Source organism: Myodes glareolus, chromosome 13, assembly GCF_982192425.1.
Source record: "Myodes glareolus chromosome 13, mMyoGla1.1, whole genome shotgun sequence".
NCBI lineage: Eukaryota > Metazoa > Chordata > Mammalia > Rodentia > Cricetidae > Myodes > Myodes glareolus.
In genome coordinates this window covers 30,842,845-30,856,300 of record NC_142038.1, presented here as the reverse complement: position 1 = coordinate 30,856,300, position 13,456 = coordinate 30,842,845, and the positions used below count along the sequence as shown (strand labels likewise).

At 43.4% G+C, this 13,456-nt stretch overlaps 1 protein-coding gene across 3 annotated transcripts in view; it reads left to right on the top strand.

The window, feature by feature from the left end:
• The window catches only part of Megf10 (multiple EGF like domains 10), a 158,811-nt gene that overhangs the window by 127,314 nt on the left and 18,041 nt on the right, over positions 1-13,456 (top strand). For all 3 annotated transcript variants that reach the window (XM_085699845.2, XM_048419611.3, XM_085699844.2), the window contains exons 14-16: positions 8,825-8,971; positions 10,128-10,262; positions 10,636-10,764. In XM_085699845.2, coding sequence (XP_085555971.2) covers positions 8,825-8,971; positions 10,128-10,262; positions 10,636-10,764 — 411 coding nt within the window. The remainder of the gene's footprint in view (positions 1-8,824; positions 8,972-10,127; positions 10,263-10,635; positions 10,765-13,456) is intronic.

Genomic DNA, 13,456 nt, shown 5'->3' with positions numbered 1-13,456 from the left:
CACATAATGTTGGAGAAGGGCCGCTTGTTGGTTCCCGGCTGCCCGGCTAGCTTAGACCTGAAATAATCACACAGAAACTGTGTTAATTAAATCACTGCTTGGCCCATTAGTTTTAGCTTCTTATTGGCTAACTCTTATATTAATTTAACTCATTTTTATTAATCTTTATATTGCCACATGGCTGTGGCTTACTGGGTAAAGTTTCCAGCATCTGTCTTGAGCGGCTCCATGGCTTCTCTCTGACTCTGCCCTTCTTTCTCCCAGCTTTCTGTTTAGGTTTCCCTGCCTACTTCTATTCTATCCTAACAGGCCAAGCCAGTTTTCTTTATTCATTAATGGTAATCACAGCATACAGAGGGGAATTCCGCATCACACATAATAGGAATTAAATAAAAGGAGGCTGTGAATCTGAGAGGAAGCAAGCAGGGAGGGCCATAACGAGGGGTTGGATGAAGAAAAGGAAAGGAGGTGAAGTGACAGAATTATAATTTCAAATTTTTTTAAAAAATTGAGAAAATAGGTCTACAAATGTTAGTATGTTTTACCTAGGTATAAAATGTCATACTGTGGCTGAGCAGTGGTGGTGCATGCTTGTAATCCAGTTCTCAGGAGGCAGAGGCAGGCAGATCTCTGTGAGTTCAAGGCCAGCCTGGTCTACAGAGTGAGTTCCAGGATAGCCAGAGATGTTACACAGAGAAACTCTGTCTCAATAAACAGACACAAACAAACAAACAAACAAAAATACTGTGAAAGTTAGCCAAAATCCGAAGGGCATTCACTATTGCAACCTCTCTTTCTAAAGTTAATGCACCATTTTTGCAAAGAAAGGATATGCACATTTACCATATGCAGATATTTAAAACCTTAGTTTGTTGACATTTCCAGCCAATAGATTGTCTTATCCAAAAGAAACAGACCTCATTAGAAAATGGGGAGGCAGGTAAATGAAGTGCCATTGTGGCTGCAAGCACATATTGTAAGTCTTTAGAATCTCTGAGACCTGTGTTACTCTGTCAGCCTCGAAAATATCTAGGCTGTGTCTTGGGCTTTGTACACATGCATACACACACTGCACACATTCATGCGCACTCACATACCATAAACGGTGTGTGTACAAGCACATCCCACACAGTTATGAACTGAAACTGGCTTCTCAGAAAGGGTTGAGAAATTCCAGATGAACTATAATTAGTTTTACACAGATAGAGACGTATATGTGTGTGCGGTTTTCCAGAGCAGAGGTGGAGTGGTGGCCTTTATAAAGTATTTCCTAAAAACGGCAGAAACAGGTTGGCGTGTCTCCCTTTCTGCTCTGGGATCAGTCAGCCAGAAACACCTATTCACTGAGCATTACAGCTAATCACCATTTAATTCCCGCTGTCTGAAAACACGTGCGGTCTGTGGCCTGGTTCCCAGCTCTGGCCAAGATCACTGTCACCTGGGAACTCTTTCCACTTGTATGTTCCCGGTCACCTTCTAACACCTACTGAAAGGAAATGTGGAGGGTGGCAGGGGTGGGGCAGAGAGGAGAACACTCTCACCAGTCCATGAACCATTTTTTTTATACAATTTTTGAAAAGATTTGGAAATCTCTTGGCATGCTCTCCTTAGCATACAGGGTGAGCTGGATGTCTGCCAGGGGCAACTGTCTAGTATACTGCCTGTACGTCATTACTTGATGGTCCTTTCTGTCATTCAAAAAGTTATCCTAGTATCCCAGACAGTGGTACTCTCCAGTCTGTTTAATGGAATCTTGTACATCTTATATCCTAATTATTGATAATAATGGGTCCAGGGACCGTTTCTTAATGGAAGCCTCATACCAGTGACCAAAGAAAAGAGAACACTCATAGATGTCTTTGTACTAGAACAAAAAAACCTGAATACTGTCTTAGAATTTCTCTGAAGAGGCACCATGATCATTGTAACTCTTACAAAGGAAAACATTTAATCAGGTGGCTAATAGTTCAGAGGTTTAGTCCATTATCATCATGGCAGGGAAGTAGGGCACTGTATAGGCAGACATGGTGCTGGAGAAGGAGCTAAGAATCCTACTTCTTTACTCACAGATTGGAGGGGGGGGACCCAGGCTTGGCTTGAGTATCTGAAACCTCAAAGCCCACTCTCAGCAACACACTTCTCCCAACAAGCCACACCTACTCCAACAAAGCCACACCTCCTAATAAGGCCACTCCCTATTGGCGCTGTTTTCTTTCAAACTACCACAAATGCTAAACTGGCAGAAAAGGAGTTAGGATATTGCATCAGCCCTTGAGCCCCTTAGGAAAAAAGGAATGGGATGAACAAAACATAATATAACAGGGAGATGGGAACAGCAGAATGGAATCAGAGTTAGGGTGCTCACCTGAGCCCAGCCAGGAATGGGGGACTTGGAAGGAGAACCCCCGTGGTGTCTTGATGATAAGAGACCGGCTTCTACATAGTTCCCAGGAAGCAGAATTTGGCAGCCTTTCTGCCCCACACACCCACTGTGACCATGGTGCAGATGGAAACTACCTTCAGGGGCTCCTCTCTCCCAATATAGTTCTCTGGCACCTTAGCCCCTCAGTGATGCCTAAATGGTTACCGTGAGGACCTTGGGAGGGTGGCATCCCAGAATCACCTTAGTGGGAATCCAAGTTCAAGTCAATAACTACATCAAAGGGTTTCATCAACATACAAGTGCCCAGTTAACCACAAAGGCACATGACCCACATCTGAGACTTTGTGGGCTTGGCGATGAAGAGAGAGAGAGAGAGAGAGAGAGAGAGAGAGAGAGAGAGAGAGAGAGAGGTATGCATGTGGCTTTCTGTCTGTCTCTCCCTTGATGGACAGAGGCTGAGTCTCTGAAGTGAGAATGGCTACAGAGAAACCCCCACGTTTCCCGCTCTGCCTCGCTGCCTGCTGTTGGCTTTCACCCAGGGCTGTACTCGGGCACACAGGGCTCGCCTGCTTGTTGGTCTTGCAGGTACAGATATGAATCCCCCTAATTTCTATGACTGAGAGACTTTTCGTCAAGAGCCAATAAAAAAAAAAGTGTGATTTAATAACCACAAGTTGGGTGTTTCCATGCCCTCTGCTGGCATTGTGGTTGGGCACTGGGAGGGAGGAGATAGTGTCAACTCCAGATAAAGTACGGTCAGAGGTGGTACACTGGTGAAAAATTTGCCTGTACTGTCTGTGCCATCAGCAAGGACGATGTTAGAGATGAAGAAACTAGCAAATTCATGACTAGACACCATTTTCTTCTCCTACAATCACCTACCCCAATTATCAATAACAAATATCTCTTTTTTAACTCTATTATGTATTCAATAGATTGCTGCAGACATTGAATCAAAATCACTTTCTTTATTTTCCAGCATCCCAGATATGGCAATATTGGCACATTAAGTACAAATGAGATGAGGATTTGGGGCTAAATCTTTGAGAGGGGAAATAACGACATCCTAGATGATCTATTTACTACATTCATGCAGTCACCAATGCCCAGTGAATGCGGTTTCACACTGAGGCCCCTGGCTTAATGCATCAGGCATTAAATGCACGCACATTTCTTTAGTGCTGCCTAGCTGAAGTTTATCTCGGTCATTCAGCCATTGCCTAGCAACTTGAGAAGGCTATCAATGGGCTCTTTGTCCCCGGTCCTGGCAAAAACAGTCCCTCGCAGATCTCCTTATCAGCATTGGAAAATTTATCAGGAAGAAGTGCTTCCATTGAGCAAAATTGCCTTCAAATAGAACCCCCCCTTCCCATTTGCCCCCTCTTCTAGATATTTAAGGAATCTGCTAAAGAAACAACTGATTTTGAAGATTTTATTTGTTCCTTAGTGGATATCCCAAAGAAAACATCTTATGGTATCTCATTATTTTTCTATTTCTCTTTAGTAGGGAGTAACAGCTCTCAGCACCCAAAAGTTTGCCTTTCTGACCCAGGAAGGAAAAGGCGCCTGCACACATGTGGACTATGTGTTGGCTTCTTCCTGCTCTAGCTACTTCTATCCTTCTGGGCCCCCACATCCAGGGCAAGTGTTCTCCCACCACTCACATATTCTCTCTGCAAACCCCCCACAGTCACACCGAGACATCACCTCTGTGAATCAAGGCACACCGGCACACAGGGCCAACCATTAGTTGTTAACCATGTGTGTTAGTTCCCAGACAGCACAGCCGGGCTCTCTCGCTCTCCCAGCTGACAGAATGAGTTGTCCGGGGTAGGGTCAGGAACAGAGGAACATTCCATCTGCGTCTGCTCCACCAGTCTCTAGAATTCTTCCTCCCCTGCACCGGGTTTTGTTCAGTGCCTTCTCATCCTTCTCAGTTTCACCCCCTCAATCTCAACTCGTCACCCAACTTTTTGTCTTCAAGACTCATGTCTTCCCATGTTCATCTACTCTCTGATAAAACATGAATTCATCTATGCCATCCCTCACTGGGTCTCTGCAAATATGGTGTGGTGCAGGGGTGGGGTCTCTCCCTCCACCTTATGGTGCTCTTAGCTATTCTCTATGAGCTCATGGCTGGCCACACGCTTCAACCAGTATTTCTAGTTCCTAAGTTCCAGCTGTTCCCAACTTTGGTAATTCCTAGAAGATTTCTTTTCTTTCTTTTTTTTTTTTTTTAATTCTGGCCCAAGCATTTAATCCTAGAAGATTTCTAAATGCTTCTTGGGACTCTGAGTCTTGTAGCTACTGTTCCCTCAGCCTAGAACCATTTTCCCTCCTCCCTTGGTCCAGGACACTAGACAGAGTTGGGGGCATGTCCCAGGGCTTTATCAGCTGGAGTTAACTTTTTTGGAGTTTATCTTCTGCAGTTCACTTTTTTTGTCTCACCAACAAGTAAGCACTGGCTAGATTCCTAGAAGGCATATTATCTTAAATTATTTTTCATCTTTGACAAACAAGGAAACAAAAATATGTTTCAGAGGACTCTCTCAGAGTGGGCAAATATGAGAGCAGTAGAAATAAAGAGAGGGGGAGGGGCTAGAGCAAGCTTACAACTCTTTCAATACCTTTTCAGCTTGGAACACGCCTCACTGCAAGGTTGTGTTTTTACGCAGCTCACAGCCTCAACCTGAGACCAGGAAGTGATTCAAAGAAACACTTATGCAGGATTTAATTTTGACTCTCATTGCCTGAAATTTTATAATTAGGTATTTACTTCTTAGACTCTCAAAATGTGTGCCGTCTTGCAATATTAATAATCCCTAGAGAAAGAAGATTCCCAGCAATAATAGATGTATCAAGCCCTTCCCTGAATATATAATAGAGAAGAGATGGCAAGAGTCATGAAGAGTCTGAGGAGAGGTAGCAATGGGAGACTAAGGAGCCTACTTTTCTGTGGGCTTGTCTCATGTCTGATACTTATCTCAAAAATAGATTAGGCATTAATATATGCAAAATGATAACGCCTTTATCACAGAGAATAAAATAGGAGAGCTTGAATTTCAAAGAAAGAATGGAAAATGGAATGTTTATAATTTACATTCAATGGAAAGATTCCGTCATGACCCTAAAACTTAAGAAACCGAAGTTATTTAAAAAGCGAGTTCGGTTCTGCCGAAATACATTTCTAGGACTGGAGACAGTCTCTGGAACTAAATGCTGGGTAAATCATGTGAAACATAGTGTGTTTGTTTGTTTTTTAATGGACTGTCTGGCTATTCTATGGCGCTTTCTTCTGACTGGGAAAGTGAATGGTGAAGCTGGTCATGACAGATGGATATGCTAGTCAGCTGGAAGAACCTCTTGAGGGAAGAGGAATCAAAGACCAAGTGTGGGATCACTTAATTTTGATTGCTAATCTTCAGTCATATTTTACAACCAGCTTTGTGTGCTTATCCACTAATCATGCTAACCTGTAATATCCAAAGCCAATGTAATGGCTATTCTTGGTTGTCAACCTGACTGCATCTGGAATTAATCTAAAACCCAAATGGCAGTGTGCACCTGTCAGGGTTTTTTTGTTTGGTTGGTTTGGTTTTTGTTTTTGTTAAATCATTTAGAGTGAGAAGAGCCCTCTTTAACCTGGGCCCCCTTCCGGTAGCATCCTATATAAAGGACATGGAAGAAACCCCTTTGCCTGCTTGCTCTCGCTCTTACCAGCGAGTTCATTCCTTCACTGGCATTAGAACCTACTTCTCTGAGAGATCCAGCTGTGTGGACTGAACAGCTGCTGGATTCTTGGACTATCTGTTGATAGACAGCCATTGTTAGACTAGCTGTATCACAGCCTGTAAATGTAATCCGCTCTAATAAACTCCATATATATGCATACTTATAAAAATATATACTAGAGATCACACACACATATAAATTTATTATATCAGTTCTGTTCCCCTAGAGAACCATGTGTGTACTTTTGGCCTGAAATATACTCCATTCCATTATGGCTGAATTTAACTGTAATGTGATTTGGCCAATAATTGATAAATTAAGACACTTTAAATGGCCAAGTCTTGTGCTTCAAACCCCACTCCACATTAAAAAAAAGTATTAAGAAATTAGAACTAATTTTCAGAATGATTATAAGGTTAGCTGAATAATTATTTGGGTTCTACTTCCTCGGGCTTCTTGTTGAGATTAGCCTGAATGGATCTGGGTCAAAATGCCGAGGGACATGTGAATCTATGAAGCAGGTGGTCCCTTACCACCTTGGCTGTCAAACAGGGGCCTTGGCTTACAGTGAGGATGGAAAACCTGAGTTCCAGTCGCAAGGAAAGCCCCAGGCAGGTTACCCGTGATAGTTCTTTCTTCAGACGCAAAGCAAAGCTTACATTTGCAGCCTACTCCCAAGTTCACTGCTGCTCCGAATGCCTTACAGTTCTATGTGGTAGAGGAATTGGCTTAAAAAAAAATCACCTGACCTCTTTGCTCATATTCTCATTTCTTACACTCTTCAGCTGGACCTTGGGAGCTCAGTCCAGTGCTCCGTTGTGAGTCTCTGCCTCTGTTTTCATCTGTTGTTGGATAAAGGTTCTATGGTAATATTTAAGATAATCATCAGTCTGACTACATGAAGGTTTTTATCTACTGAAACAGTTTACCTGAGCTAATGGGAGCTCACCAACTCCAGCTGGACTGGGAAGGAACAAGCATAGGACCAGACTAGTTCCTCTGAATGTGAATGACAGTTGTATGGCTGGGGCAGACTGCGGGGCCACTGGCAGTGGCACTGGGATTTATCCCTACTGCATGTACTGGCTTTTTGAGATCCTATTCTCTTTGGATGTATACCTTGCTCAGCCTCGATGTAGAAGGGAGGATCTTGGGCCTTCCACAAAGCAAAGTGCCTTATCCTCTCTTAGGATTAGAGTGGGGTGGGTGGGAGGGTGTATGAAGGGAATGGGAGAAGGGGGGGGAGTGGAAATTTGGATTAGTATTTTTTAAAAAAAATCTAATAAATTAAAAACAAAACAAACAAACAAACAAAAAAATCACCTGAAATGCCACGGTTGGTGCTTCGTATTCAGAGAGTATGGAATTTGCAAGTGTGTCTCAGCTTTCCAAAAGACCTTGAAAAGTAAGATGTGTGTATGAACACAGGAAAGAACAGCAGGCCCATGTTTTATTTATTTATCCTGTGGGGGACATTTAGCCGCCCCTCATCAGTTTATATCCAGAACTGGTTTCCTCTGGAATCAATGTCTGTAGCTAACCTGAGTGAAGCTAAGGCCTTTGCTGGGGGATGGAAACGGTGACAGGAAAAAGCAGAGATTTATTATTTTACAGAAATTGCCTTATACCAACTGGTGACATATTTGAGATCCTCTATAATGCTTTCTATATCAGGTTCAGGGCACAATAACCTTTTCTCCAAAAAGGCAAGCAAAATGTGGTATGGCCTACCCATCATCCTCCAGGCAGGGCCGCTGTGAAATTTCTGGAATCCTGGATTGAGCATGTCCTTGCGTGTTCTCACTTGTTCTGATGCCAGCAGTCACCCGTGCAGCCCTGGTCAGAACTCTTCCCTCTGCAGGTGAAGGGCTCTGAGAAGCTGATGTAGCAAAGAGATCCCTGTTGTATTTCAGATACAAGCTTCCAGAACTTTACTTCGCCTCCATTAATGCCTGGCTTTATTTTCATTCTTGCAGGCCCGGCTTCCTGTAGAAATCGGTTCACTGGGTCATGAATGACTTAAAGTTCCTTTATTTCCCAAACAAAACCTTAAATAGCTCCATACAGTTTCATAGCAGTGACTCAGACAATAGCACATACATGACATTGGCTGGGATAGTCTGCCTCTATCTATCCAGATGGAAACAAATTTTTTAGGAATGAAATTGGTGATGCGTTTGAGCACATCAGTGTATCCCGCACAATACATCGTTGAAGTACTTTAGGATTGCGTCTCCTTGTTTACCCTACCCTGTCCCCAGTAGGGCTTCCTTCATGTAAAAGAATTTAATCATTTTGTGCTTTGTCTGATCGTTGTACCCTTTGTTCATTTCTCTGTAAAAGCAAAGAATGGGTGGGGGGATAAATAGGAAATCAATAGTCTTTTTTTTTTTTTGATAAATTTTGCCTTCAACAGACAGAGCCCTCGGGCTTCCCGATGCTCCCTCCTATTAAAGAAGAAAAAAATCAATTCAGTGAAAGTATTTTCTCCTTGGCAGCATAGGAGGGAATTCTGGGTATTCGTTAACATTCGAATGACTCTGTGTCTGTGTCTGCGGGCGATGGTAAGTGTGTTTTAAGCCTGGTGTCATCTCTGTCCAGTGTTCTCTGCAGCAGTGGTGTTTACGCCATCCTTGAACCCCTTTATGGATTGGCATCCTCGGATGCCGGCACTGCACCCTCCTCAGCCCTGCCCTGTGTGTGTTTCAGGTGTGCACTGTGACAGTGTGTGCGCCGAGGGACGCTGGGGTCCTAACTGCTCGCTGCCCTGCCATTGTAAAAATGGGGCTTCTTGTTCTCCTGACGACGGCATCTGTGAATGCGCACCCGGATTCCGAGGCACCTCTTGTCAGAGAAGTAAGAGTCTCTTAGGTCTCTGCGCTCCTCTTCCCGGGAATTACGTGTAGATCGGTCTCTGTTCTACCGTTTAGTTTCTAGTGATGTTTTGTGGCGGTCAAGGGCAGAGCGGTCTTTGAAGAACTGTCACTGCCCTCAAATGACACTTCCCCAAGAACTGCATTCTTTTCAACCTCTAGGATGAGCTTAACAGATGGGGGCGTTAACCCTTTCTTCCCAGTGATGATTTCATTACCTCGTGGGCCTCATCATCAGGACGCGATTCTCATTTCTTCCTCAGAGGGTGCAAATGGTGTTCCAGAAATTCACTGACCTGTAAATATTTTATTCAGCAATTTGGCGTCAGCCTCACCTCAATTACCAGAAGTTAACATCAGCCAAACCTCAAGGCAATCCCACACCTCACTAGTAAGCTGAAAGTCAGTGCTGGGGAGAAAGCAGACTTCAAAGTTAAAAATGGGGGCTGTTGACGCGGACTTCGTAGAAGCCTCGAATTAAGAAAGGGTCTGTGAGATTTTACTAAATCTTTCGGTAAATGTAATAAGAAAAGTTATTGCATACACTGTTGTAATTTCGCAGATCAATTTCTTTTTTCACTCAGAGTTCAATGCAGTCATTCTGTATTTAAATTCAAATAAAGTATTGGAAGCATCCAAATCCACAGCATTTTGTATACTTGTACTCTCTAACCACAACTTTTTTGAAGGAGAAAGGTGAAAGGTCTTTGAATTTTGAGCATTTATCTTTTTTTTTCTTTTTTTTTTTTTCTTTTTTTTTTTTTTTTTTGGCCAGGTAAGGTTCTTAAATAATAAAGGACCAACAAATGGCTTGGTAATAATTTAGGCATCGATACTTGAAGGTTTTTTTCCCCATTTCCTTATTCATTTAACAAATGTCTCTGATGGTCTAGGCCTGGCCTTGAGCTGACCATAGGAGGACAGTGAGGTCTATCCGTGACATTCCCTCATGCCAGTGAAATTCGGAGATTAGTGGCTTCCTCCTTTGTTAAAAGCTGCCCTTCTTGTTCCACACCTGAAAAATCCTCATTGTCGTTTTTTTAAGTTTTCTTATTTCTCCATTCTAACTAGATCTCTGAGTGGAACAGGAGATAGGCCCAACTCAGAAAGGTAACCATGTGCTACCATCCTATTTGCAGTCTGCTCCCCGGGGTTTTACGGACATCGCTGTAGCCAGACATGCCCACAGTGTGTGCACAGCAGCGGGCCCTGCCACCACATCACAGGCCTGTGTGACTGCTTGCCTGGCTTCACGGGAGCCCTGTGCAATGAAGGTAAGCACCCGGGCACCCTGGAGAGCCGTGGGGAGGATCAAACTTCCCGATGCTCCCTTGGCTGTGTCTTATAATGACACTGGAACCATCCACTCATGAAAAGTCAACTTGAGAAAGGATTTTGATTCCCTGAGGGAGAAACCACAAGTCAGAGTTCTACGAACACCACAGTTTCTTTCTGAGATGACAGAATAAGGCCTTTGGTTCCACGTGTTTGTAAAAATGAGCCCATCTGGGATTAGCATACGTGATCTCTTAAGTGGAGGCAGGCCGGCAGTGGGCAGCTGGGTGTGACCCTGGAATTTGTCTCTCATTCTCGGGGTTCTGTGTGATGGGTTCCAACTCTAGCTGACTGAACTCTGTCTGTTCACAGTGTGTCCCAGTGGCAGATTTGGGAAAAACTGTGCGGGCGTTTGCACCTGCACCAACAATGGCACCTGCAACCCCATCGACAGGTCCTGTCAGTGCTACCCAGGCTGGATCGGCAGTGACTGCTCTCAGCGTAAGTCTTGTTGGAGAACACTCAATACATTTCCTGTGTTTTAGGATTGAATGGTGAGAGTTATATGATCAGCAAAGAATATGTGACCTTGAGCATCTATGAAAAGTATTACAGTTTTAAAATTAAGATATCTGTACAATGACCGATCAAAATCTACCAATAAATTGATGTGGCTCTTTGGGAAAAGCCTAAATTTGTAAAAAAAAAAAAAAAAAAAAAAAAAAAAAAATTTATTCACTGTTCAGTGACTCTCTAACCATTGATTTCTTTTCTATATAGCCATGGCTAGCCTCAAACTCACTATGTAGTCTAAAATGACCTTGAATTTTTGCTCTTTTTGTCTCCACATCCTGAATGCTGAGATTACAGGGTGCACAGCCATATTCAGTCTTATGCGGTGCTGGGAACTGAACTCAGGGCTTCAAGGATGCTAGACAATCACTCTACCAATGGGGCCATATCTCTATTTCTGTTATCTATCGATAAAAAAGTAGATGCATTTAGAGATCTACCTTTTTGTCATGTAGTCATCAGAAGATTTAGTAGTGAAGCCATGAAGGAGTAAAATCAAAATGGCACGGATCTTAGAAACTTTCTGGGATCCTGGGCAGACTGACTGCCTTAGCGCCCCTCACATCTTGTCCTCTGTCTTGGCTCCCCAGGTGTCTCTCATTCTGCTCTTCAGATGGGTGTAGTGTGACCCTAAGAGGAATTCTGCTGATGACTTTAGGCTCCCTGTGACATAAAAAGAGGACAGTGGCCATAAGCCAAATTGGAAGGCTCGGTTAGTCACCTTGACAAAGTGTTCAGGTTTTGACCAAGGACAGCATATGTCTGCCCTTCTACTCCCCGTCACAGCATGGTCCATGATCAGCTCATACTGAAGCCAACACACTGCACATATGATGGGTCAAGGAAGGACTCTGATACTACATGGTGGTTTGCAGGCCATTGAATTCAGATTATAGGACTATCAATCTGCAGATATTAATTGGTGAGGAATATATTTCTGTCCGAATGATAGTTTTGTTTTCAACCATTCAGGCTCTCCCCCATTTTTGAGATAAGTAAGCCTTCGGTGAAGGGAATGTTTGTTGCTATAATTTCATAGTATGTGTTTTAATCCTTGGGGGGGGGGGACTTCAGAAGCAATCACCATCTATTCAGATCCGTGCATGGCAGGCCTCTGATTCAGGCGGGCACAGGAGCAGGATGTGGGATAGGTTCCCAGAAGTGAACATCCAGGGCTCGGGAAGGAAAACAAAGACGCGATGTCACTGCTGGAACACGATTGGTGTAATTTGCTCCTTTAACACGTAGTCTTTATTTTGGAAGTTGGTCACTTCCTCATTTGGAGGAGGAATGTTCTGGAAGGAACAAAAATGGGAACAGCACAGTGAATGGAGACAATAGCATGGCTTGTCCCCATAATCGCTCTGGAGGAAACTGATTTATTTGGCAAGCCTTGCTTCTCCTGGGGACCATTGGTTTCATTGATTCCCTATGAGCCCATCTTAATATTTCTTCTTGGCTGATTGTCAGCTACTTTCAAAGGAAGAAAGTCCTTCACCATGCAAACAGAGACTTGGAGATCTAATGGAATGCATTTAAAGGGCCACATGGCCTTGGCAAAATGACTATCGGGAGCCTTGTCTCTATACTTACCTTTATGGATGGAAAACTTAAGTGATCTTTATTTCCAGTCTCTGATCACAACTGACATGGGAGCCAAACCTGCTGCAAGGGGCCAACATAGAAAAATATGCTCTGGGCAGAAGACAGTTCATGAAGGTTTATTAAGCATCATTAGAAGAAGCCTGTTTGGGGCTGAAGAGATGGCTCAGTGGTTAAGAACTTTGCCTGCTCTTCCAAAGGTCCTGAGTTCAATTCCCAGCAACCACATGGTGGCTCACAACCATCTGTAATGAGACTAGGTGCACTCTTCTGGCCTGCACTGTATACATAATAAGTAAATCTTAAAAAAAAAAAGAAGAAGAAGAAGTAGCTTGTTTGGGGCTGACGAGATTACTCTGTGGTTTAAAGCTCTCGCCGCTGAATCATGAGGAGCAGAGTCTGGATCTCAGCACCCTGAAAAGAAGTTGGGAGGGTTGTCCCATAAACACTCGTAACTCCATCCCCAGTGCCCTCTCCTGAGATCCATGTGCACACAGGTGTGCATGCCCTCACACTCATTATACATACACTCTCACACACATATAAGCACAGCTAACGTAAATAAACACAGAAATAAAAGAAATGGTTTTGGGGGGATTGGGTAGAGGAGAACAAAACTGAGCTTTTCTTTTTAAAGAAACTGGTTGTTGAGGCTAGAGAGGGTGATACGCAGCCTCGAGGAGGCTGGACATTTTAATTGTCTACACACCGAGCCTTTCTGTGGCCTTTAGAGTGAAGCCATGCATACGTACCAAAGAGCAGCTACCATTGTGAACCTGTGTGACCTTGGATACACTCCTGTTACCCGGCATTGAACCAAAGTTCTTCATCTCTAAGAATGTCTTCTTAGACAATCCATCCTGGCACTCCCGTGGACCATGAATGTCAGCTGCTATTTTTCTCTCCTTCTTGGGTCAACATGGCACATATGCTTATGGGAAATACTTCAGATTCATTAATTTTATTTATTTCTCCATTTACATTAGAAGTAGCCATCCTTTAAATATTTTCTTCAAGC